This window comes from Pithys albifrons, chromosome 1 (genome assembly GCF_047495875.1).
Source record: "Pithys albifrons albifrons isolate INPA30051 chromosome 1, PitAlb_v1, whole genome shotgun sequence".
NCBI lineage: Eukaryota > Metazoa > Chordata > Aves > Passeriformes > Thamnophilidae > Pithys > Pithys albifrons.
Window position 1 is genome coordinate 28,142,536 of NC_092458.1, and position 26,977 is coordinate 28,169,512.

A 26,977-nucleotide genomic window follows, 5' to 3' on the forward strand; every position below is an offset into this window, starting at 1 on the left:
CCAAAACCCTACTATCTTCAGCTCATTTTTTTAAAGTAACAAAAACTTAATGTCCTGTACCTTGGGAAGGGATTCATCCTGACTTTAACATTTAAGCAGCACAGACATCTACTGCTGATGTAGTCATCAGAGGACCCTTTCATCATTCACAGGGGTAAACTGTCACTTGACAGACTTAGTTCACCAGGCCAACTGTAGATATTTATCTTAGGATAAGACAGATCCAGTACTACCACTGGATGAACAGCTCTGATGCAGACATTTATGAACTAGGAGACCTGTCAGAGCTGACTTCCAGGCATAGATGTCTTAGAGCACTGGAAAAGGGGATGTTTTCAGCTTCTTGGTAGAACTTCGCACTTTCTGTCAACCTTTGAAAGCTCAGGATTACCACTAAAACTTGTGTCAAAAATGTTCACGTAAAAATTTCCTTACTTCAGTCTCCTTCAACTACTCTTAAGTTAAAGACTGTCAGAAAGGTGAAAGGAGGGCCTGTAGATCTCCAAAACCTCCTAAATTATTTCTTTTCTGTAGTGATTAAGATCTTTAAGAGATGGGACTCTGCAATGTGAATTTTATTAGCATTGTTTTGTTATGGACACATTACTCGAAAGTAGCAAAACAATGAAGAATTTAGGTAGGCCATCCCTGGAAAAAAAAGAAATAGATTTTTAATGCACACCACACCTGGTGGCAAACTGTCTAGAAATAAAAGTCTGTATATATATATATTTATATATATCCACATATATCCAAATCTATCTATCTATCTATCTATCTATCTATCTATCTATCTATCTATCTATCTATCTATCTATCTATCTGCCTCAATATGCACTCCCACAACCTCCTCCTCTGAATCTCCTTATTTGAGTGATCCAACTCCAAACTGCTGCTCACCCATAAGCTCAGCTGGAGGATTTTCCAAGGGAAGCTAGTTGTCTTTGTCCTTAACTTGGTTTTACAAAACTTTAATACGGAAGACAAACTTCCTGTAATAAAGTAAGAAATGTCGGTTTTTGAGCTCCCCAGGTTCCGGCGCGAGAATCACGATGCAACCTCCATAGGAGTATGGTCAGTGTTCTGATTTATTGTTTACATTACACACACACATATTGCATATTCTCTCAGTCTACGAATAGTACAGGAATATCACTGGTCAATGGCTAGGGCATGCTACTAGCTGGATTGGTGCTTCTCTCAAAACTATGCTTTTCTGTATCAATGTGTTTACCTGCTTCTCCCAACGGCTGCCGCATTCTATCTATTGTTTACAGCTCTTCTTGAAGCAGGCTCAAGGATACAGAGGCCCCGTTTCCCTCTCCATGGCCTGGGCTGTGCACAAAAACTTCTAAGTTCAAATTTCTTCCAACACTGTAACTCCTTTTCTTACTCTTGCTGAATAAGTCATTTTACAGGGGCAGGGGTTCCTCCTCTTTTGTTATTTCTCTTAGAGACAGGCTGATGAGAAAGATTAGAGGCTGCCCTGCATTCTGCTGCCAGCGGGCTCAAGATTTCGACAGCATTGTACTACCTGACCAAAAGAAAATGGTGATGGAGGTAGAACTTCCCTGATGCATGAGGAAGAATTACAGTGGTGTGACACTATACCCCATAATTTAAAAGATTACGCTAATGATCTAGTTGAAATTTTGAGATTCCCTAATTCCCCAGTCTTTTAGCCTGTTTTTTGAGACCTTTACATTAGAAGCACTGTGGTTACGTTCTTTTAAACTGAAGGCAGGGCCCTGCCATGTGTTCAATTCACAGAAAATGATCCCCCTCTTTTGTGTTTCCTCCGTTTTCAACAAGTCTGATTGGGAATAGATTACTACACGAAGATATTAACCAAACAGGTAAAAAGTACTGCCAAGAAATGTTACCAAGGAATAAACTGATTGACTGATTGATGGAAAATGTCTTTCCTAACTAACTGTGGGTTCTGAATATGAAAATAGTTACAGATTACAGGAGGATAGGTGCTCATGTGCTAATACTGGTTATGTCCATTTATTTTCACAATTTCTTAACTGTTTACTTACCCTCTCCTCATTACAGCAATGGAGAGACTAATTTTTTCACTCTTTTGAATACAAACTTAAATGCTTTCAGATAAAATGAAATCATCTACCTGAGCTGTCATGTTAAATCAGCAATCCTCTACCACATGGAAGTTAGGGATAAACCCTTTGTTACACAGTAAAAATACCTGTTTTCAGTACGCTTCTAGCATTTCAGTTGCTTATCAGTCCAAAACAATTTCACCCAGGGTAAGCATGGGTTTTCACATAGTGCAGATTTAATCTGTGTTTCTTTAAACTATTTTCTAGGCTAAAAAGGATCAATCCTGCAGGAAACATTAGCCATGGAGACAGTTTTCCTGTTCTGTGAACAATTCTGAAAAATGGTAGACAATCTTTCCATTTCACACTGCCTGAAGACAAGGAAAAAAAAAACGAGAGGAAATGCTTTTCTTCCTTTAATCAAACAACTGTAGGGGACAGGACATGAGATGGATCTCTGACTGTACACACTGCTTCATTTTTTTGCTTACTACATGGCTGAGTTTTGGCCTGTTCCAACTAGCATCCTCCAAGAGGAAATTGGGGTGTGGTTTGGGGATACATCACACCAGCCGTTGCTCTGAGTAAGAGTTATAAACAAGAACTTCAACAGCCTTAACTGCCTATGAGGCACTCCACCACAATCCCACCAATTTTGTGCTTTCCTGTACAGCATCTATGCCCCTTTGCAAGCCATACACCAAGACACACAACACAAATCCTTATTTTTCCTGCTGTCTAAACACTCTCTGACAACTCCCAACAGGTCTCTGAAAAAAAATACTTCATCAGGTCTGAGAAAACATGCACAAAAACAATGATATCTTGAGGTGCAGAGGAACCACAGGTTCAGTGGAGACCAGGGTCCAATGCTTTATATGTATGCACTGAGGGTCAGCCTACCTTAGAGGGGTCTGATCATAATTAGAACAGACACAAAAGGCTCTGTGCTCAGAAGCCACTCTATTCAGCAGTTAGAATAAATAAAGCAGCCAAGCTCCATTCACATACCTAAGTTAGGACCTGGAAGCCTAACCAAGTCCAGGGATTCACATGCAAGAAAAAAACCCAGATCAACAGGATCTGAGAGCTTAATTGTTGGTTATTCATTAGCCTTCTCAGGTGGGCCCCTCCATCTTTCCTTCTAGAATCATTCTATGGCTGTACAAATAAACAAATATTTATTAGATGGGAAAAAAGACACCTATGGCTCTGAAGCTTCCATCCTTGTACCAATGTGTACAAAATTGGGACCTGCTTAAAGACCAGAGTTACTGGCTTAAATTAGACTGTTTTCTTCTCTGTGTTTTTGACCAGAAAAACCTTTAGAAAAAAAATCACGTCAAATTTCATGTTTCTGCAAGGAGTTTTCATTTTGTGAGAAAGGTCCAGGCTAGCTTTACATGAGGAGCACACACTCCCACGGACAGAAGATGATGATGCTGACGAATTGCTGCTTTCAGCTGTGGGATTTAATTATTCTCATTCTCTACAGATGGCATTATTGTGTGGTGATGTGTTTATCTTCTGACACCTGGGGGAGAGGATGAAATAAATTTACTACATTCACAATGCCAAAGGGACAGTTTGAATAAGAAATGCTGCAATAAGACCTGCATGACTGTCCTCTGACATGAAAAATGAATCCACATCCTTTAGATCTTGTTTCCTAGCTGCATTTACAGACTGGAAGTGGTTTTTTTTAATGTAATAGGAAAATTACACTAAAGTTAACCTTGTTTTGACAAGGTGAAGGAAATGAAGCGGTTTATATTGGCAGATATCTATCTAGCCTGTGTTCCTAAAGCTTTTCCCTTCATTTTTACAGGCTGGCAGGGTCACTAATCCTACCCATTTTCAGTTTGTCAGTCAGTAATCACTTATGTGGCACTATGTCTTTGGAAGTGACAGCTGAGACAGGATCTGATGTGCAGCCTTCCTTTCACAATGCCTTCCTAAATACCAATCTGAGGCAGCTGAAAGGACCAAATACTCTAGATCTGATAATGACATGTTCACCAAGCTTGTCATAAACAAGGTTTGGGGGAAGTTTACCACAGTGCTATGTGGGAAACGTGTCTACTCTGACGCCATAATGAAGTCATATGAAGCAGAACAGACCCTGCCACTGGACATTAATGAGAGTCAACTTTTTTTTTGCTCTAAGGCATTTTAATTGTATCACAAGTAGGGACCATCTGGCTTAGGAATGTATATTCAGTATTTGCAGCAGAAGCAGAAATAGTTGAAAGGGAAATGGTACTTCCTGGCTTCCAGCTTGCACAGTACCCAACAGTACAACTGGTTTGTTGCATAGTTAACGAAATTTTAATTTGATGATTGATGAATGACTTTTTAGGCTATTATAATCTCATTAATTAGTTATTCTTTACTAGTTTGGACTTTATTCTCTTCTCTTACTCTTCAAAAAGAAGATCAATTTATGATAAAAATTACTACAGAATAACATACTTCACTGCATTCTGCACAGGTCATCTCATCAGCCTTTTTTTACTGAGAAGTCATAAGGATACAAATCAATTCTTTTTTGAGGAATAAACATTTCTCTCTTGTGTGTGACAAGTGACACACACATTTATGAAAAATCAAACCTTTGCAAAAGGTAAATTTAAAGAACAGGTACTTCAGCAGACACTAACTTTCCTGAGAAAGAATGAAACCATCACTTCTAAAGGGCAGGTGCTAATTTCAAAAATTTTATGACTGTCACCAGATCCATTAGTTTGGCCTTATCTCCACAGGAGTGCCTCTCACAGCAGCTTACTGGGGTGGGGGGGGGGGGGGGGGGGAACCTCCAAATCATTTGGCAGAGATTTTTATGAGCTATGTATAAAGACTAGGAGATAATGTTTGGCAGTTTCGAGAAACTTCAGCTGTTATACCTTTGAGGAAATTATGCCTAAGTATCATGGCCTATTTACTAGAATCTAGGTTTATTTGTTTAAGCACCTAAGTAACTTGAGGCAGCTTTGAGGTGGATGTTGATGCCATCAGCCTTGTCTGCCACACTGAGCTGTATAAAACATGAGCAGCCCCGCAAGAGTGGGAGCTTGGCTGCAATCCCTAGGAGGTATTTGACTTGAACGTAACTGATACCAGTGCTAGCAGAAATGCATTTAAAGGTAGTGGAGGCTCTGTCACAATATTTTGGAATTAAAACAAACCACACATTGACTCTCTCCTGAGGGAATGTGATGTGATGCCTTTCCTCGCTGGAGCTCTCTGAGCTGTGTTGGCTCTAACGAGTGACAGGTTGCAGTGCGTGAAGCAATTTCCTGTACATGTTTAGAAATCTCTCCAGAACACTTTAGGGTGATAATAGTTAGCTAAGTCAATATGATCAGAGAGCATTTCACCTCAAATGGTGAAAATGCACCATTTTCACTGCATTACTGCCAGAATCTTAGAAGAAAGATTCATACAAGTACACTCAGGAACAAAATTCCAGGGGAGAAGAAATCCATACTACCAACTATCAGCTACTATTACCAGACATCTGAATTTTCCTGTACTGGCTTTCTTACTTTCCTCAGGAGAGACTTACCCTAGTGCACGAGACCAACACAAGACTCACACAGATTTGAGTGCTGGATACTACAGTCCTCGGTAGAGCATTATTAAAATTGCTAGGCAGGCTTTCAACATGGGCTTGCTGTGGAGCTAAACATCACCTTGTGGTGCAGCTCTTTCAGAGCCAAACAGGGCACGCCTCTGGGATGAAGCACTTCTAAATATATAGACATATCCTAAGCAATAAGCAATAAGCAAAGAATAGGACTTGGAGCTGTAACTCAGAAGTCTACGGGAGGATGGGAAGAATGAAAGAATTTCCCTCTCCTTTGGCTTACAGGAAAAACACATTTAGTGTTATACAAAAATGTGAAAATCTCAATCGTGATAACTGGAGCATTCAGGTATCCAAACCTGAAGTTATTCTCACTCAAAAAGAAATCCATACATTTGCTTTTCAAGCAGTACAGATATCACACTTCCATGAAGATCAGTATGTTTCTCCATCACCTATTGCAAGGCAGAATTTCTTTAGAGCAGTATCTCATCCAAAGAACAGGAAATAATCGGGAACTGTTGGTGGCACAACTATTAGGGCTGTAAGTATGAGATTCTGTCTTGTGATAAATGCAAAGGCATTTTATGTGTCCTGTCACACCCCATTCAGTGTCTAAACATTGTCAGTATAATACAAAAATGTCTCCCTTGGCACACTAGTAAAACTGGGTAGGATTGAGTGCTGTAAACAAGAGTCTCAAAACCCACTCTTGACATGGAAGTTTTGTCAGAATTTTGTTGCTCCAGAGGAAATGCTGAGCACAATCTAAACATCTACATGACACTGTTATGTTAGCAAGGTGAAGTAAGACCAATGAAAAAACACCACCACCTGAGACTGATATTTAAAATGGCAATCACAAAAGGCAAAATAAGTTTAATGTATATGGCATGGCAAAGCTGCACTCTGCTTCTTTAAAAATGCATTACATATTATAAGCATTCTTATTACAATTTTATTGCAATATTCAAGGTGCACTCAGAAAATACTATTTTTTTTAATATGCATTTATTTGTTTGCATCTTATCTTACAGCTACTCTTCCAGCCTCCGGTTTAATTTCTAAAATGAAAGCTAGTGATATTTCCATATCAAAGTTTAAAATTAATTTGCTTTGTGGGACATGCCCCTTGATCTAAAATACTTCATTTTAATTAGGACATTTTATTTTCTCTAATGGAATCAGGTTGCATTTACCTAATCCAAAATTACTTTCTGTAAGAGCTGTAAAGCAGTGCATTTTCTCAGCACAAGCTCTCCTAAGGCTTGACCACATGAAGAGATTGTGCCTTACACAGCTAAACTGATTTCAGACTGATCTACTTACACCTCTACAAAATGTTATCCAAAACTGGGTCTGCCCCACCTCTGGATCAGTTTTATCAAACAGTTTTAGGTTTCCTGATGCAGATCAGGAATGGATAATGAAACATCAAGTACCATTATAAATAAGTGTTGGAAAAGCTAACTGAAAATTATCCCATGTCCCAGAGCACAAGTGTCTGGACCCCCAGATCCTGGAACACAGCCATCTCCCAGCACCATTTCTGTGCAACTTCCTTCAACCCTTTGCCCTCTTCTCTGTAATGTGTTACGTACATGCAGACTATGCCAGATCATGTCTGTGTCTCATTAGGAGAAAGTACAAGACATTTTCTGAAGAACACTGCATATTCTGGCTCCAGGTTACGATGATGTTCTGTCCCCATGCACGCACAGAGGCACATGGATAGATCAGGGCAGAGATAACCAGTGCAAGGGCACAGACAGTGAAAAGCATAGACTTTCCCTACTGTGAGAGCTCACTCTCACCATTTAAAATAAGTGTTTGTCTGGGGAAAGCCTGTCTTTTATCAGTTTTGTAGATCTCATCAGCACAGAGGAATGCAACAAATACCACAGATTATTATAAATTCTGAAACACCTTCAGCTCCATGCTGACACCAGCATTCAAAATGCAGGGGCACAGCAACAAAATTATTTTAAAAACTACATACCTTGAAAAATAGCCAGGCTGTCATCCATTTGACCACTTTCACAACCCAAAAAACATGCTTGTAGAGCTCAGTATTCACTACTCCAGGGTCTACTATGTTAGCAGTCACATGGCTTCCATTTGTAGTCAGAAGATGCTGTAGTCGATAGGTAAATAACACAAGGGCAAGTTTGCTTTGGGCATAGGCTCCATGGGGTGAATACCAACATCTGTACACAGGAGAGAAAAAGGAAGATGCACATAAAAATAACCAGAAGGAAAACAGAATTGCAAAAGCATCAAATGTACCCCATTTCACAATATTCAGCAAACAGCTATACAATGAGTTGTCAGAAGAAACAGTTTATCACTGGCAGGCATGTTCTTTCCTCAAGTTCTGGTGATTATTCCATCAGACATTGAGTCTTATTTATGGCAAGGAAAAATATCAAAATAAAATTACACAAAACATGCCAGAATCTCTATGTCAAACTATTTAAACTAAAAATGCTGAGGCATCAATCTCCAGGCTATCATACCTAGAGGCCCTCAGACTTCTATCCTCTCTTTCAGTCCCCTCTTCCCAAACATACATACCCTGTTCCCACCTCATAAATCCATGCCTGAGCATGTGATTCCTGATTATTACTGTTTGTATTGCATCAGTTCCTACTAGTTGAAGGCTCCTTTGCTGGGCATGGTACAGATGAGTAAGGTACTCATTGCACCTGTCCCAGTGACACACCAGATTGTGCACAACTAAAGAGATGGATAAAATGATGGGGTAAGGAAAACAGCTGCAAGTGTAACCATAGTTGTGCCCTACACAGCCTTTAAAGCACAGATGGCTGGCTGAGTCTGTGCCAAAGCGGTATGACAAAGGCTCACAAATTCTAGGAGTTACAGTGAAACACTACCTGTTGATACTCCCGTGCATCTCTCTCATCTGGATGTCAAATTTGCCTTTGTTTCAAGTCGAGCTTTCTAGGAACTGCTGATTAGTTGTATTTAATTGCATGCAGGCAGCAATACTTTTTTTTTTAATAAGAAGGCTAGTTTTAGGGAAATTAGCAGGTATGTCACTTAAAATGCTCCTCCTGACTGGGCCTTAGCATCACTTCCACAAATTCCTAGGCCATGACAACTCACTCCTGTAATTACTACAGCCTCTCATCTAACTTTATTTTTGATTAGCAGAACGAAAGGTCAGAGGTGACATTACAGACAGCTCATAGGCAAAGCAGGCAGGAGCCTAAAGCAAAAGGCTTCTGGGGACAGTAAAACTGCTCCTAGTCCTAATCCACTTTGCTTCTGCCACAGCCTGGGGAAGTGATGCTGCATGTCCATGTGCAGTGAGTCAGTCCTGTTGCCCCACAGACCCCAACCTGCTGGTCAAGGATGACAGAGGGGCATGCACCCAGGAGTAGAACTCTCTTTCCCAGTTCCTTCCTTCTCCTTAGCTGTTCTGCCTCTGTAGTGGCCACAGCTACAGTTCTATCCTCTACATTTTCACCCTGAGTGCAGCAAATGCCTGGGTGAGGGATGCTCCTACTCTGCTGGAAAGCCTGCCTGTGGTTTTCTGTGGTCGCTACTACAAGCAAGCTTTTTTAGTTTGAATGAACAGAAAATATATGACTTCTTTTTGTTATCTCGTTCTTGTGGAATATCTTATTTGTAATATCCTATATACTTCACCACGGAAAGCCCCGAGTGTTAAGAAACAGGAAGAGTCTCTGCAGAGGTAGAAGGCTACTGAAGCAATTTAACTGTCCATGTTATCTGAAAGGGCTCAGAAACTTGGAGACAAACAACAGTAAATTATACAGCTCAGCTACAGAAAGTAAAAGACAACGACGCTGAACCTCCAGTGCAGTGCATCTCTTTTCTTTCTTCTTTTTTTTTTCCCCAGTCTATTCCTGCTCAAGCAAATCATGAACAAACAGTCCACAAAAGCGTTATATAAATTGAGAACAAAAAAGAACAGCTGATGATAGGCGGCCCTTGAACCAACCAACGGCCTCAGCTGTAACATGCTGGATAATATAGCTCCGCTATCATAAAGATATCATCTGCACCTTTGGGCAAAATGGGCTATTTTAAGAATAAAGAACAATCACTGCATGAATATAAAAGTGAGTTGGCATTAGTCAGGAAATTGCAGTTACATTTTAAATTCAATAACGTCCGTGATCTGATCTGAGACACTCAAAATGTCACCTTATGCTTCATGCATATTTCAACCCTTTTAACTTGAAGGACCAGATCCTCAGCCGCTACAAGCTTCTCTTATGCACAGCCATGAGGGTCAGAGCTCACACCACTCCTGGGAAGCAGCACTCATCCCAAGCTGCCTCAGGCAGCCAGCTGGCAGCTAACCCTGGCACTCCTCCCTCAGTGCCATCATTCCCCCACTGAACACCAGCTGGGGCATGGGACAAGCTTACCGAGTTGAATTAGAGTGATCTTGTCTGGCAAGTGGATTGCAGGTAAGCAAGGCTGGGGACTACTCTGACTTGTTCTGCCTGGGTCTTGTCTGCCCTTCAATAACCTTCAAATGCCAGGCAGGAGGATGGTAAATGCTCCCCATGACTTCCTATTCCCACATTTTGTGTGAGTGCTGTTTTGACTTACCTTGTGGCAATGAAGCATGAACTACAAGGGGTGGATCCTCAAAAGCCTTATACTTTGCATAGGTATCTATGTCAGAGAAACACGAGTGCTGAGAAGATATAAAAAGCTACCCAATCAATGAGGAAGCCTTTTATATCACAGTGCAGAGATGCAAATTATTTGCAAGGCAGCAGAGAATCAGACTTCAACATACTATACGTTGAAGGATATAAAATTGGATAGACAGAGCAGGCCCTTTAGGCAGAAGCCCTGCAATATTTACCTGCTCTCTTCCCATTTTCTGTGTGTGTGCTTTATGCTTTCCAGGAATCTGACATCAATGGACTACATAAGACAGAGGAATAACATGTGACACAGAACTGACAAGGATTTTTGCTGAACAACTATTTTGTTTGTGAGACCCCATTTTATTAGAATCATGTAGCTTAAATGCCACATTGAAAAAAAATTCAACGCGGGTTACTTGACTTCATTACATCCAGTCTTGGCTTTATGTATCAGAAAAATAGGACCGTGTAGGCTCCTGCACCTGTACCATGACTGCATCTCCCATGCATATACATGTAGAATCACAGAAGAGTTTGAGTTGGAAGGGAGCTTTAAAGATCACCTAGTACCCCATCCTTACAATAAGCAGAGATGTCTTTCCACTTGACAAGGTTGGTCAAAGTCCCATCCAACCTGGCTTTGAACAGTTCCAGGGATGGGGCATCCACACTTTCCCTGGACAAACTGTTCCTGTGCCTCACCATCCTCGTAATAAAAAATTTCTTTTTTCCAGTCTAAGTCTACCTTCTTTCAGTTTAAAAACGTAAAATGTGCTCCTTTTACCCATTGAATTATCTGGCTTTAAAGCCTAAGCATCTTAATCTAGACTCTCTTGGCACTTTTTGCTCAGTATGAACATTTTCCAAAACAAATGAAAGTATAATTGTACAGTAAATAAGATGATATTGACTTATGCATTACCACATTTTCTGAGGGCTCTAAAATCTTTCTGAAATAAAAGTGCATGCAAAAGACAAATCATCCCAAAGTAGAACAGATTACCAGAAAACTATGCTGGCACACCAGTGCACACGAAGTGCCTGTGACACCCTTGAGGACACAGGGTATTGATGCTTCACAGCAAGGTAGGCAGACTCAAGCACGGAAACTGCCTCCTAGCTAAGTGACCAGCCAGGCAAAAGACTGGTAGCTCCCAGCTCCCAGTGCTATTCATGGGTGCTGGCCAGTTGGCTAGAAAGCTAGAGGTATTGGTGCTCGATGCCCAATAAATACTGCCCACCCAGCTTGAGCAATGCCAATCAGCATGTGCTGTGACATGGCAAACCCATACACTGTCAGGCGCCAGGAGACGTGGAGCAAGGACTTGGTGGGAAGAAGTTCAGTGGGAAGGCTTGGCATGCCTAGCATTAGTAGCTTAGAAAACTTCATGCTTACCCACTCATTTGAGTGGGACTCTCTGTGGACGACTCTTCCTGCCACGGAAAACAGTGTCCCCTGGGGGGTGCCACTCCATAGCACTTTGATGAGCTATGTACAACTCACTAAATGAAGACTACAGGAGGAGTTAAGTCAGCATTTAATTAGCTGCTTTGAAATCTGGCCAAGAGAGCAGCAATATACAAGACCTTCTTCCTTTGAAAATAATATTTTATTGATTCTAGACTCATGAATAAAGGATCAGGATAAGGCTCTGCATTTTATGTTCAATTAATTTTAAGTAGAAATTCTTACTTTTGGCTTAAGATTTTTTGCAACATATGCTACATGTTTGAATTGTCATTACAAAAATTAGGGTGGGTAAAAGAAAAGGTTTGTTTTGTGTTTTTGCCAGAACAAAATAAGTAGGTATCAGTTCTGGAGTGAGTGCCTTGTGGTTTGCTGCCTTTTCTTTTTTTTCCCCTTTTTTACTTCCTTTCCACCAGACACTGATTTTGCCACATATCTCCACGCAACTGTCTCCAGCAGCAGTGTCCCTATGCAATATGTTTGTAAAAAGTATTGAAAAGTCAAATTTCAAACTGAAGCCTGCAGCAGTTAATTAAATGTTTAAATATAAATTCAGCTGCTATCCCATTTTGAAAACTGAGTCCATGTCCCTTGGTAGCTAGTCTTACTCTTGTTTCTCCTCTGGTTGGCTTTAGTTGCTCTGTGCTCTGTAGTAGCCTCCCACTTATGTCCAGTGATCTCATGTTTAGTTAAGTGCATTAAGTGAATTCAGGATACCCACTGAGCAACAAAGGAAACAAAATTGCTGCTTGGCACAGAATGCTTCCTTCACACCTCCTGTGCACAGGTTCTCCTTCCGCTCTCAGCCTTTTCACTCTCATTAACAGCTCCTTTTGCAATACGCACACATGTGGAGGAAGCAGACATGGACCGACTGACAGCTTCCTTTCCCTTCCCCACCACATCTTGCTTCAGCAAAAGGCTCAGAGGACCTGTGACTATCCTGACTGGCACAGTTTAACCCAGCTGGTGCTAGCAGTGGAGCTTTCCTGATGTGGACCTCTTTCACACCACACTTGTCTGGAACATCTCATCCTCTTTTCACCCATCACCGTGCTCCCCAATTTTCAGTTAAACGAAGGGTAGAGTGCACCAGGATCAAACTGCAGAACAACTCAGCTGCTGTGTGCTCCATTAAAAGACAAGTGATGCAAAACATAGCTGACATGCTGGGGTTTTTAATGAAAAGACAACCACACAAAATTTCAATATATGCCTTAGGATGAATCAGGGAATTAAGCAAAACACAGGCTAGCTGTATTAAAATGAGTAAAGCTTCCTAATGACTTTATATATTAAACTTGCAATACATCATCACCATTGCTTAGTCAAAAACTATAAAAGTCTATTATTAAACACTCATGCAGCTTTCACAGTCTTAAATTTTCTTTCTCCAGGGAATGCAGCACAAGATTTTTCAAGTTTTGATAGATTTTGCAGTTTATTTTGAAGCAGCTACAGAAATATATTGAAACATAAACACTTCTTTGCTGGTCATCATAAGCAGTTGCTTTCTCTTTTCCTATGATAAACCAAAGCCTGAATCCTAAATGTTGCTTATTGAAGGGGCTTCCTGACAGTACTACATATATTTATCCTGTGAACACATTTTCTGAATATCATCAATTTGGATTTTCCTTCAATAAAAAAACAAAAACAAAAACAAAAAACAAACCCAAAAAAGATATACAGAGAAGAATAAAAGACCAAGATGGAGAAATGAGGTGTATTACCACTGACAAACAGTATTTGACCAATTTAAAGAAACAAACATATATATTAGTAAAAACCCCCTCCAATCCAAAATATTATCTACTTATTCAGATGTTATTACAGTTATGTTTTGTACAGCAGCTATTCTAACTACTGCTATAGGATACTATACAGTCATCCGTTTCATTTACATGACTGGGTATTTTGTGTGTTCCTGAGCAACTGTACCTCTTCATGCACATTTCTTTTATATACTTCATGTTTAGACTTTAAAAAATAAATGAATTGTGAATACACACATATAACAGTTAAGATGGCTGCAGCATAAACCTTGAAAGAATGAAGAATGTGGTATTAGGGACATCTAAAGTGCTCTCATAACCCTGTAATGAACTTGTTTGAAAGGAAGGCTATGAGACCAATACATGAAATTAGTAGTTCTACACAAGCTAAAAAGCAAATCTTTCATGTTCTTATTTGTGACAGGGGGTTACATAAGCAGCCATAGGCCAGTGACACTTTCAGAGCTACCCACCTCACACTTTCGTTCTCAACTGGACAAAGACTGACTGTATCTCAGAACTTCCCCCTCTTTCTTCACTGAGCTCCTCAGTTCCATGTGCTGCTCACATGCAGCTCTGGCCAAACCCAGGATTTCTCTGGCATCTTCCAACCAGAGTAAATAACATTTTTTCTTCTTAAAATTAGAGTATAAGGGAGAAGCTCAGAGCTGGGAGAGGTTATCTTTCCCTAACTGGCAAAATGTTGATGATAGTCTCAGTAACTGATATCTCTGCAAATCAGAGTGACTCCTGCCTTCTGCTTAACCCTTAATTCAGTAGTAGCCACAAGCTGGACATTGAGTTGTGTTTTGGTTTTAGTTTCTTTTTTAAAGCCAGGTTTCCAAACTTCCAGCACTGCATAGTATAAATACAAAGCATTTAGTGACTATCCCCTTGTTACAGACTGTGGGAAATGCAGAGGAAACAAAAATTAATTTACTGTCTCTGGAGGACTACAATTAGCAAAGGAACCTGGAATATCTTTATTATAAAATAATTTATGGAAGGCTAAATATGCAGGGGCTTGTCATCTTGGGTGTTACTGTCATCAAGATGGAATCAGTGCATCATTTTTCATTTGGCTGATCCCTACTCCTGATGACAAGAGGTGAGATGCCAAACACCCACCTGCTCTTCTGAGCTTTGCTGTGTGCAGCTCAGTTGTTATGTGCTCGGCACAGTTCCCAAATGTATGAAACATGGACTAAAAGGCTGGACATCTCAAAGTCTCATCAGAATCAGCACCTTTTAAAAAATCAAATTTTTCTTTTTGTGTACAGTTGGTGTTAATTTCAAATGTTTTGAATTATTTTAAATATTAATGTTAAATTCATGTTGTAAGTACTGCAATTCCATTCTCCGGGGAATTTAGAATAGTATAAATTGCCTCTGTTCCACAGCTGGGGCATTTTTTAAGTACTTGCTAATAGTTGCAGTGGTATTTGAGCATAAATAGTACCCCTTCATTTAACTAAAATCTCCATTAAACAAATGAAAGAGTAAATATATAAAAGGAAGCAAGATTTTGCAATGCTGCAGCCAAGAAAAAGATCAAGGCTTCAAGATCTACATTCTGTGTCCTTATGATGGGGAAACCTCATGGCCATATATCTTTTCATATTATCTCTTGGGTAATCTGAATCTCAGATTATTGAAGATTGTTACACATCTTGTAAAATAATCTCTTGGATTATAAATGGGGGGAGGTACTCTCCACCCACTTGTGGAAAGCAACAGAGTTTTTAAGTTGAAGGAAGTTATGGGGTTTCTTATGGTTTCTTTCCTTCCACCAGAAGTCACATAGGATCACTAAATGGTCCAATAATACCTTCAATAATCCAAAATCTTCTTAAAAAAACAACTTAAAAGTGGTGTAGACTTTTGCAGACTAACAGCATATTCTAAGATTTTCATTCGGGGACTCAAAAGGAACTGTAGGGTCTGAATATGTATAATAAAGTGCTGCCATTTCAAATCTGGCACAGTGCCCCAAATGTGGTTAGCAAACTTACTGTAGTCTATGTTAGTGCATAGATAATTTAAGGTTTTGTTTTGTGGTGGGCTGAACTCACTGCATCGCCTTAGAGTTAAAGAGGTGCTGAGGTGTTCTGCAAGTGCAAATATGAAGGACTGGTCTGTCTAACCAGGGGAAATGTGGCTTGAACATGCACACAGACTACAAAATCATTTTTCCTTTGAGATGCCTATAACTGCTGTGCAGAAAATCCTATGTCATCAATCTCTGCCTACAGAAGCAACAAAATATCATTAAGTCTGGAACAATATACTTTTGAAAGTCAGTTTCTGTGTGCTAAAACAATTTAACCACATCTGCTTTTAAAAAGTTTTCTTATGTAGCGAGAATATGAATATCACAGCTTCAAAATGAGTGATCAAAGTGACCAACTCTTAGTACATGAGTTAAGACAAGGAATAAACTCATAAAGAAAGACTGCTATTTGTTACAAACCACCACAAGAAACCTCCCTCTTAGCTGGAAGACTTTCCTAGGTTAAAGAAGAAATACAGCTGAAATGCCAACACTTACAGGGGAAATTAAAATTTGGAAGTTTTCTTCATCCATGAAATTATTCAGTCCAGACACAGCAAGAAAGGCTTTTATTTGTGTACTGTACACCAACACTCATCCACTGTCAGAAATCATATGAGATGTAAATATGAAAGGGGCCTCTGAAGGGGGAATATGTTACTTAAGAAACATAAACAGGCCAACTCCAGTAAAGAAAAGAAAACTACAAAAACTGAGGAACATACAAAGTAGTCTACAGACACCACTGCAGAGTGGGTATTTCTAAGTGGCACAGAGGGCTATATTATCAACTGCTTCCTGTACCATTTGGCCTTAGAGCTGATTTTTGGGATTTGCTTTATAAATTTCCCAACACTGTGTCACCCTGGAACACGGTAAACAGACATCTGTAATGGAAAACAAAGCATTTCATATGAAGGTGCATGGAATGGCATGGCATGGCCTGGGACCACAGTGCTTGAGATCACTTCCACTTGCAAACATACCAAAAGCAAGTGAAATCAGACAGGTTTGGCTTTCTGGGAACTGATGAGAAGTTTCATGTCCAAACCCTGAAAAATTCAATTCACACACAGTCACAGAGCTGCCCTGCCCCAATCCCATGTTAAAAAAGAGCCAAAAGAAACTGTTGCTTTGACAGACTTGTTTGTGGAGATTCAGATACTGAACATGTCCACCACCCCTTTAACATCACTGTTAAAAGCTCTTGAGCTATTTTTAAAGCTTTTTCTGAACTGTTCCTCAGTCTCTGTCCTTCTTGTGAAGTGCTCTATACAGATCTTCTCCACCTCCCATGGCAAAAACTGCAGGGCTACTACAGCACCCAACACATGATGAGAAGAAGAAATGGAGCAAAAAAGCTACAACTATATAAGACATTCTAGCAGTGTTAAAACTCCTGGAGACTAAAATATTTTATGTTTCCAAGGATTAATTTTATTTAGAAAGCATAGTTTTCACAATATATTTTTTACAGAGAACTTACCTTAATAAAAAGAACAATTTTTCTTTGCGGGTTTAAGTTTCAATGGCTTGGTCAGATTTTGAACAGATGAAGTTGTCCTTTGCTGAATTAAGAGGTTTAGGACAGGGAGTAGAGAAAAGGTTAAGAGCTACCAAATCACAGAGGCAGAAATCTGCCTTTGTCTGCATGCGCAACACTTCCTAATCCTTAATGCATGGGTAAGATATGGGATGTGTGGCCATGAAGAACCAGAAGCAATAGGAGCGTTGCATCTGGAGGGGTTTTGTGAAAGGTGAACTGATAATTTTGACCATTTCTCTTAACATGTTTTTCCAGGGATTTACAGGCATGTGCATCAGCCTTCCCCAGCTATGGCAGGCAGTCGGAAGGAGAACTCAAGATACTGACAAGATACTGTGAGGATGGTAGTACTTAGAGCAATGGAGAGGAATGCTTAAACCCCTTAAATAATCAACCAGGACCTGAACTTCAAAGCTTTTAAGGTTCACTCAGCTTTAATGAGTCTTTCTGCTGAAGATGTTAAATTAACCTTCCTCTCTCAAGGGCGACAAACTCTCTCCATTCCCAGTTCTCTGAATCCCTCTTGCCATCTCTATCACATGAATGCAACTTTCAAATGACCATAGAACCATCTTGCCCTTCTGGAAAACAGAACATTTAAGAAACCCACTGGCTTCTCCCACCCAACACATGGACAGGGAAGAGGCCGGGCAGCAGGAGCACCCGTATCTCACATACTTACCACTATATTGCAATTTTGGACAAGTTCACAAATACCATGTCCTGTGAAATCCTTACCTATTATTAAGACCTTTAATTCCTTTTTAGACAAGAAGGAATTTAACATCATGACAACAAAGTAGTTACATTTAATTTCCTTGAATACACAGAAGTCTGGTGTTACCTTTGTGGTAGCAGTATTACACTGTGTTATTGTTCTCCAGAAACTAATTAACCCTAAAAGTATTTCGATTAGATTATATGAAAACTTTAAACTAGGTTTGAAGGGGGAAGGGACGGCAACTGGGCTCTCCAGAGATAGGCCTAAGGGCATAGAGCCCGAGTTGAGAATGAAATCAATGGCCCAGCTGAAGTGCATGTACACCAATGCACGCAGTATGGGAAACAAACAAGAGGAGCTGGAAGCCATAGTGCAGCAGGAAAACTATGACATAGTTGCTGTCACAGAAACATGGTGGGATGACTCACATGACTGGAGTGCTGCTATGGGGGGCTACAAGCTCTTCAGAAAAGACAGGCAGGGAAGGAGAGGTGGAGGGGTGGCTTTATATGTTAGAGAGTCTCTTGACTCTGTTGAAGTTGAGGTCAGCAGTGACAAGGTTGAGTGCCTGTGGGCCAGAATCAGGGGCAAGGCCAACAAGGCTGACACCCTTGTGGGTGTCTGTTACAGACCACCCAACCAGGATGATGAAGGGGATGAATTATTCTACAAGCAGCTGGCGGATGTCTCAAAATCTTCAGCCCTTGTTCTTGTGGGTGACTTTAACCTGCCAGATATCTGCTGGGAGCTTCATACTGCAGAGAAGAGGCAGTCAAGGAGGTTCCTGGAGTGTATAGAGGACAATTTCCTTCATCAACTGGTAAATGAGCCTACCAGGGGGAAGGCCCTGCTAGACCTACTGTTTACAAACAGAGAGGGGCTGGTAGATGATGTAGTGGTTGGAGGCCGCTTGGGGCATAGTGACCATGAAATAATAGAATTTTCAGTCCTCAAGAATGTAAGGAGAGCCATCATTAAAACCTCTACTTTGGACTTCCGGAGAGCAGATTTTGGCCTATTCAAAGAACTGATTCAGAGCATACCCTGGGAAACAACCCTTAAAGGTAAGGGGGTCCAGGAAGGATGGACATGTTTTAAGAAGGAAATTTTGAGTGCACAGCAACAGGCTATACCAGTGTGCCAAAAGGCCAGCCGGAGGGGAAGACAGCCAGCTTGGTTAAATAGGGAGATTCTGCAAGAAATCAGGGATAAAAAGAAAGTTTACAGACTATGGAAAAAAGGGCTGGCTACTTATGAAGAATTTACAGATAGAGCTAGGTCATGCAGGAAAAAAATTAGGGAAAGAAAAGTGGAATTTGAAGTAAATTTGGCTATTTCAGTTAGGGATAACAAAAAGTCCTTTTATAAATACATTAATAACAAAAGGAGGGGCAAGGAAAACCTCCATTCTCTGTTGGACTTGGAGGGAAATATAGTTAAGGAAGATGAGGAGAAGGCTGAGGTACTTAACACCTACTTTGCTTCAGTTTTCACCAGTAAGACAGGTGGCCCTCAAGACAACTGGCCTCTGGAGCTGGTAGACAGGGAGAGGGAGCTGAATAGCCCTCCTGTATTCCAGGAGGATATAGTTAGTGACTTACTGAGCCAGCTGGATCCTAACAAGTCTATGGGACCAGACGGGATCCATCCCAGGGTGATGAAGGAGCTGGCAGAAGAGCTTGCCAAACCGCTCTTCATCATCTTCCAACAGTCCTGGCTCTCTGGGGAGGTCCCAGATGATTGGAGGTTGGCCAATGTCACCCCAATCCACAAAAAGGGCTGCAAGCAGGACCCTGGCAACTACAGGCCTGTCAGCCTGGCCTCCGTGCCTGGCAGGGTTATGGAGCAGTTCATCCTGAGTGCAATCACACAGCACCTTCAGGGTGGACAAGGGATTAGACCCAGCCAGCATGGGTTTAGGAGGGGCAGGTCCTGTCTGACCAACCTGATCTCTTTCTACAATCAGGTGACCCACCTGGTGGATGAGGGGAAGGCTGTGGATGTGGTCTATCTGGACTTCAGCAAGGCCTTTGACACTGTCTCCCATAACATACTCCTGAAAAAGCTGGTAGCCCAGGGCTTGGACAAGTGTACCCTCTCCTGGATTAAGAGCTGGCTGGAGGGTCGGGCCCAGAGAGTGCTGGTGAACGGAGCTGCATCCAGCTGGCGGCCAGTCACCAGTGGTGTTCCCCAGGGGTCTGTGTTGGATCCAGTCCTGTTTAACATCTTTACTGATGATTTAGATGAGGGAATTGAGTCCATCATCAGCAAATTTGCTGATGACACCAAGCTGGGAGGAAGTGTCGATCTGCTGGAAGGCAGGAGGGCTCTGCAGAGGGATCTGAATAGACTTGAGAGATGGGCTGATTCCAATGGGATGAAGTTCAATAAGGCCAAGTGCTGGGTCCTGCACTTTGGCCACAACAACCCCATGCAGCACTACAGGCTGGGCACAGAGTGGCTGGAGAGCAGCCAGGCAGAAAGGGACCTTGGAGTACTAATTGACAGGAAGCTCAACATGAGCCAACAGTGTGCCCAGGTGGCCAAGAAGGCCAATGGGATCCTGGCCTGGATCAAAAATAGCGTGGCCAGCAGGACCAGGGAAGTGATCCTTCCCCTGTACTCTGCATTGGTGAGGCCACACCTTGAGTACTGTGTTCAGTTCTGGGCCCCTCAGTTCAGAAAGGATATTGAGGTGCTGGAGCAAGTCCAGAGAAGAGCAACAAGGCTGGTGAAGGGACTGGAGCACAAGCCCTGTGGGGAGAGGCTGAGGGAGCTGGGGTTGTTTAGCCTGGAGAAGAGGAGGCTCAGAGGTGACCTCATCACTGTCTAGAACTACCTGAAGGGAAGTTCTAGCCAGGTGGGGGCTGGTCTCTTCTCCCAGGCACTCAGCAACAGGACAAGGGGGCACGGGCTTAAGCTCTGCCAGGGGAAATTTAAGTTGGATATCAGAAAAAAATTCTTTACAGAGAGAGTAATCAGGCATTGGAATGGGCTGCCCAGAGAGGTGGTGGATTCACCATCCCTGGAGATTTTTAAACTGAGATTGGACGTGGTGCTGAGTGCCATGATCTAGTAAATGGACTAGAGTTGGACCAAGGGTTGGACTCGATGATCTTGGAGGTCTTTTCCAACTCAATCGATTCTATGATCCTATGAAAATACATCAATAAATGTAAAATGAAAACTTTCTAGAGTTGGCATCCTGATTTAAATATTTCTCTGTTATTGGTTGCAGGAATTCATAGGGATGACATTAATAAAACAACTGATGCATATGAGCTAAAACTCTGTCTTTTGGATTGATTAAGTGGTTTTCTGATACTGTAGCTATTTTTTTTTTAATTAATTTATACAATTTGAGATCTGTGCCTTCCCCAGTACACTCATTTTCCAGGCCAGCAAGTCAATTTTTGCAATAACGCTAATTGCTGCAAACACAAGGGATTATTTTGCAAAGCAGCAAATCTTTTTGCCTTTATACAGAAAGTATTTGGTAAAGAAGGACTGAAACACCCTTTTTTTGTGTGCAATAAGCATTTAAATACTTTCCATATAAATAAACAGAAAAACTTGATAACCTGCTGCAGGAAGGACATGTTTAACTGAATACAGCACTGTGCTGCAGTTGGCATTTGGTCCTGTCAAGGGAACATGATTTATCTTGCAAACCGAATCAGAATATGCAATAAAAGTCATTATGGGGAAGCTGCTTAAACAACAGAACTCAAACAAAACTATATATTCCTCGAGTAAAATAAAAGCTGTAATAATACATGTCTATCTTGTGATCTAGAAGAATCTTTCATGATTACAATATGTGCAGTTTTTACACCATTTTACTAAACAATAGGCCAGTGACACAGCTCTTATATGTAATTGTGAAAGCCTTCTGTACTGACTAAAATGGATTTACAAAAAAGGGTCCCTCCTACTTCCTTTTAAAAAATTTCCTTTAGTATTTAAAAATTTGAAAAAAAACCCAACAGTGCTATGTTACTATTATGCTGTATCAGCTTCATGTTTGGTTTTGCTTGAACTGGAGATACTCACTTCCTGTTCTTCCACTCAGAGAGCATTAGAAATTTATGTGATAGATCAATCATGAAAAGGCACTGGAGGAACTAGCTGTGAATTTAAAAAAATTAAAGCTTTGCCTTGCAAAAAATGTTGAGTCATCAAACCATTCTTAGTGAAAAAAAAGTCTGTTTTAAACAAATGCCCACCTGAAAGAAGGAAAGAAAGAAAGAAAGAAAGAAAGAAAGAAAGAAAGAAAGAAAGAAAGAAAGAAAGAAAGAAAGAAAGAAAGAAAGAAAGAAAGAAAGAAAGAAAGAAAGAAAGAAAGAAAGAAAGAAAAAGAAAGAAAGAGAAAAGATTAATCTGAAACTGATGGAAATATTCAACAGAATTATTTAGAAATTAAAGGTTTGGAGTTTCAGTTTTATTGTCATAATTCAAAATCTGAATGCCAACGTATTCATAGGGATAATTACAAATAAATTTAAAATATTTTGAAACCACTGAAATCAAATGTTTTGTTTTAAAAATGTATTCATGTTTTTCAAAAGTAATTCAACATTTTAACTTTTAGTTGCTGTTCATGGAAAATGTTTTTAAAAATTTCAGTAATGCTAGTGGAAAAAAATCCTCAACTTTCTGCCCAAACTTAATACAACTTTTTTTTTCCAACAAACATCACTCACATGGAAGAAGAGATGAAGGGCACCAGTCATCCAAGAACAGGAGCTCTCCAGCCACTTTGCAAGACAGATTTGACTACCAGCACATGATACTTCATGTTACAGTTCCTTATGAACTGCCTAGCAGAGGAGATTAACTGGAGCTGCCTGGTCTCTCCAGAATCCTCCCAAGTCCTGGGCAGAGCTGTTTACCATATTTTACACTAGCTAGGGTACACATGTGGCAGCCGGGAATTTTGCAATTCTTTTCATTTAACCTCTATTGTCTCTGATATGATTCATGCACTAGGGCTACAGGGAAAAAATATAGAGATTACATATAATATATTGTGTTCAGCTTAGAGAGTTTCAGAAAAATATCACCTCTTTCTGCAGCTGGAGAGCAGAGGAAATAGAGAAGAAAAGTATGACTAACTGTTCTAAATACAGAGGATGTGAACCAGAAAAGGAGCTGTGTTACTGTGGCTGGGGAGTTCATAGACCTGTGATTCATGGCAATACAGGGCCCATTTGGTATGCAAAAAAAAAGGATGATGAAAGGAATAGTTAGTCATGGAGAAAAAGCTAGACAGAACACACAAAGATGCTAACCCCTGGGAAAGGAGCATATTCAAGTGTGATCCACAGACTGGGAAAGGGAATAGAGTCTTTTTTTCCTTTATTTTCCTAAAATACTTCTTACTTTGGTAGGAAGAGTACTTGGCAGGAGTGTCCTTCACCCAGTCTTGAAAGAGCACCATGAACTCCAGTGCACTGCTCTCAACCCAAGTGGACAGTAGATTACTCTTCCAGCTTCTGCTAAAACCAGACAGGCATTTTCTCTCATGGTCACGTTTTTATCTTCTCTCACTTTAGAAATTATTATTTAAGGCAGGCAAAAGAGGCAAAAGGGACATGCCAGCTCTGCTGATGGAGCACACAGGGTACTATCCTTTGCATGCAATTGCTGAAATCACCACTGCTTTAATGCTTGCAGGTAGATGGTGTTTCTGTTAAACTTTCACCTCCCTAAAAACAGTCGAATTCAAAGTAGGGATGAAGGAGAATGATTTGCCTCAGGGATTGCCTTGTCGACTCATGTGATTGCTGTTGAAAATGATCTGGATCTAAAAGACCACAAAGGTGTTTGATGTTCTTCATATATATCCTTCAGCAAAAGAACTAGGAGAACAGTCAGTGCTCTTGTGTGTTTGCATTTTCAATAACACACATGAAACAAGCTGTGCTCTGCCAGTTTGGAACAAGCTCTGTCCTGCCTTGATGTACCCATGCTGTGTCTCTTCTACTGGTGTGTGTGAAGAGGATGGGCAGGAAGGAGAAGAAATAAAATTCATAAGGAAGAAAATAGGAGTGGGGCAGGGGAAGAAGATAAGAGGACTGTAATGGAGAGAAGGAAATAAATTGATAGGCAGAAATAAGGTAGCGTCCAAAAAAAAAAAAAAAAGAAAGTTATGAGAGAGGGGAGGGAAAAGGCAATTGACACAAAAAAGCTGAAAAGACACAGGTGAGGAGGCAGGTGGGCATAAAGAGACAATAAAAGGAAAAAAAACCCAACAATGTAAAATGCATAGAATAAAGACAAAATTAAATTAATCATCACTCAAAAAATGACCTGACAAGAGGAACATGGGATACATGAAATTGGCAAAATGGCAGAAATGAACCTAAAATGAAACATGGAGAACAGTAACACAAGCTGCATTTAACACTGGTCATGGGACAGGCCAATAATTATTTGTTATTCTGTGGCCCTGTGGTCACTGATATGGGTGACATCTAGTTTCAGATCAGATCTCAGTTGCAAGTACAAGCAATGAGGAGAAATGGACACAGCTGTTACTGCCAACCCAGAGCCTCCTGACTGGGAGAAGGATTCCACAGAAAAGTCTGTGGTAAAGCAGAGAACTGAACCTCAGTTTACTATCTCCTTGAAGTCAAGACAATCTTCTGCCTTTCCTTCTCTGCCTTGTTTAATGGATTAATCCTTGCTCTGATACTCTCACTCACCTCCAGTCAGGACAATCAAAATTTAGGAGTAATGGATGAGAAGATGGTAAACAACTCAGTCTGCTGCCTCTGGTAATTTTTCCAGCAGAGAGTATAGCCCCCCTTTCTTCAGTAATGACTCCAGATTGTTTTGCTGCCTTCCTGCAAGGTTAGAACTACCAGCCAATCTGGAAACACAGATCCAAGTTCTGAAATAAATTATGGCCAACTGATGGAAGTCAAAAAAGGAAAAAATAGAGTAGATAATTTTTAGAATGATCTCCCATTCATACAAGTATCAAAAATGATAGATGGCATCACTGAGCAACTTCAGCAACAATTGAACACTATCCTATCCCAGTGTTTACCAGGGGTGTCTTTACTGCATTCATTAAAGCTCTTAAATGCTGCTCTGAATCACAAGGCATCTCGGAGGACCTGTGGTGTAGGCAATGCCTGTGTATGATATCCTGCAACAGTCCTCCAGGGCTGCCACACCATCCGCTCATGCTGTAGGCACACACTCACACAAGTTATGTCACTGTTTTTTGCAGCAATATCTATGGCAATAACAAACTATTTGTCTGAGTGGGGGTTTATTGGCAGTTAGATTAAAAAAAATACCCAGGAGCATTGCCTTCCACCTGAATCAAGAAAAGGTTTGGAGCTGAATTCACATGCTGTTCTGGGTCCCATTGGTGTGACCATGTGCTAGGAAAGCAGGCACTGCTGCTGCCCCCAACTGATTCAGAGCATCCATGTGGGAACAAGCAGGCAAAATCAGTCAGAGTCTGTCATCCCTTAGGGCCTTTCTTATATCAATAATGTTGAAATGTGAAGGGCATAAATGCTGCAGGTAAGTCTCACTGGTATATTATTATTTTTTACATCAGACTGGTCATGTTCTTGCTCAACCATAACTTTCCTAACTGAAACATTTCTGGTTCCTTTAAAATATGAGTTAATAATGATGAGTCAAAGGTAGGGATAATCGTAAATTAAAGAGGCACAGTACAAGACCTTGTTATAATCAAGAAAACTGCTGCTGTCTAGAGACACAGAACAGTCACATTTAATTCTGCATTCTGCACTTCAGCCCAAAGAAATACTAATCACATTCCCCTTAGCCACCTTGCATGTTGCCATCCAGCACATGCCCATCAGAAACAATGAATACATACATCAAGTGAAGAGTAAGGGTAATTTCCTGTGGTTGTTTTACAAGCAAGAGATTAAATTTCAACTACACTGCAGAGTTTTGAACAACAGCTTGAAATACAACTGATGGCATAATATGTAATCAGAAGTTTGAGAAACCTAATGCAGCACTCATATGTAAAACGTCTGTAGTGGAAACAGCCCAGCCCTCTAATTTCAGTCTTTGTTCCAAAATGAAACCTTGGACCAGGTACCTGTGAACACATGCTGAAGTCCCTGTCAAAGGATGGAGACAAAATTTCTCCGTGGAATTAGTGCAGAACTCAGACTGGCTCCATGCAGGCAGACGCTCTCTGGAGCCTATACGAAGACAGGCTCTATTTGAGCCTGTTGGTAAGCACATAACTGCCACGCATGACTGCATGGGGAAATTTTCAAATTTATCTCAGTTATCCTGTCTGCTCCTCCACCAACTAAACCACTCTACACAGTTCCTCTATGATACTAGAGACATTTACCACATCATTTGATTTCTTCCTAGTGTTAGAAATATTCCATAGACACCCACCCACAGTTTTCCTAAATGAAAGCAGTCAGAAAGAATCTATCCACGCTTTTCAAGCCATTTTACTGGATTAAAAACCCAGGATGGCCACAGCTTGGATCTCAGTAAGCTCTTGGGGAAGCATAGAGGGTGACACAGACAGAAGCTGGTGTTCCAGCATTGGTAGGGAATTGCTAGGCTGATGTGTGAGAGAGCAAAGACCATAGGGGTGGGGACAGGGACAGGCAGGATGACACAGCCTGGGGCTGGGAGGCAGATGGGGGAAAACACGGCAGGGCTGTGAGGGAAGCCAAAGGCAGGAACTGGGATGTCAGAAGCAGAGCAGGACAAGGCGGAGGCCAGAGGCAGAAGGAAAAGAGGACAGTGCAGTAGGAGCTGCAGGCCAGTGGGCAGTGCTGCCGGGGAGAAAGGAGCAGCAGGCAGCATGGGCCGGCACAGCTGTGAGGCAGCTGGGCAGGAAGGGTTAGCTGCCCCCCCAGAGTCAAGTCAGCATCCCCATGCTCAGCAGGCAGGCAGCTAGCAGCCACAGGCATCTGTCTGAGCTCATCTGAGGGCAGGAGCTCTGTGTATGCATCCACTTGAGGATGATGTCTATTAGAATTCAGCCAAGCCATTTTAAAACATCCCAGTTATTGAGAATCTCTCTGATAAGTCAGTGATGAGTCCAGACGCTGGACCACAACCATCACCATAACATAGGAATC

General features: G+C 41.1%; 1 protein-coding gene across 5 annotated transcripts in view; it reads right to left on the reverse strand.

Moving 5' to 3' along the window:
- The window catches only part of DHRSX (dehydrogenase/reductase X-linked), a 218,515-nt gene that overhangs the window by 21,546 nt on the left and 169,992 nt on the right, over nucleotides 1–26,977 (reverse strand). For all 5 annotated transcript variants that reach the window (XM_071548368.1, XM_071548350.1, XM_071548342.1 and 2 more), the window contains one exon: nucleotides 7,649–7,856. In XM_071548368.1, the coding sequence (XP_071404469.1) occupies nucleotides 7,649–7,856 (208 nt within the window). The remainder of the gene's footprint in view (nucleotides 1–7,648; nucleotides 7,857–26,977) is intronic.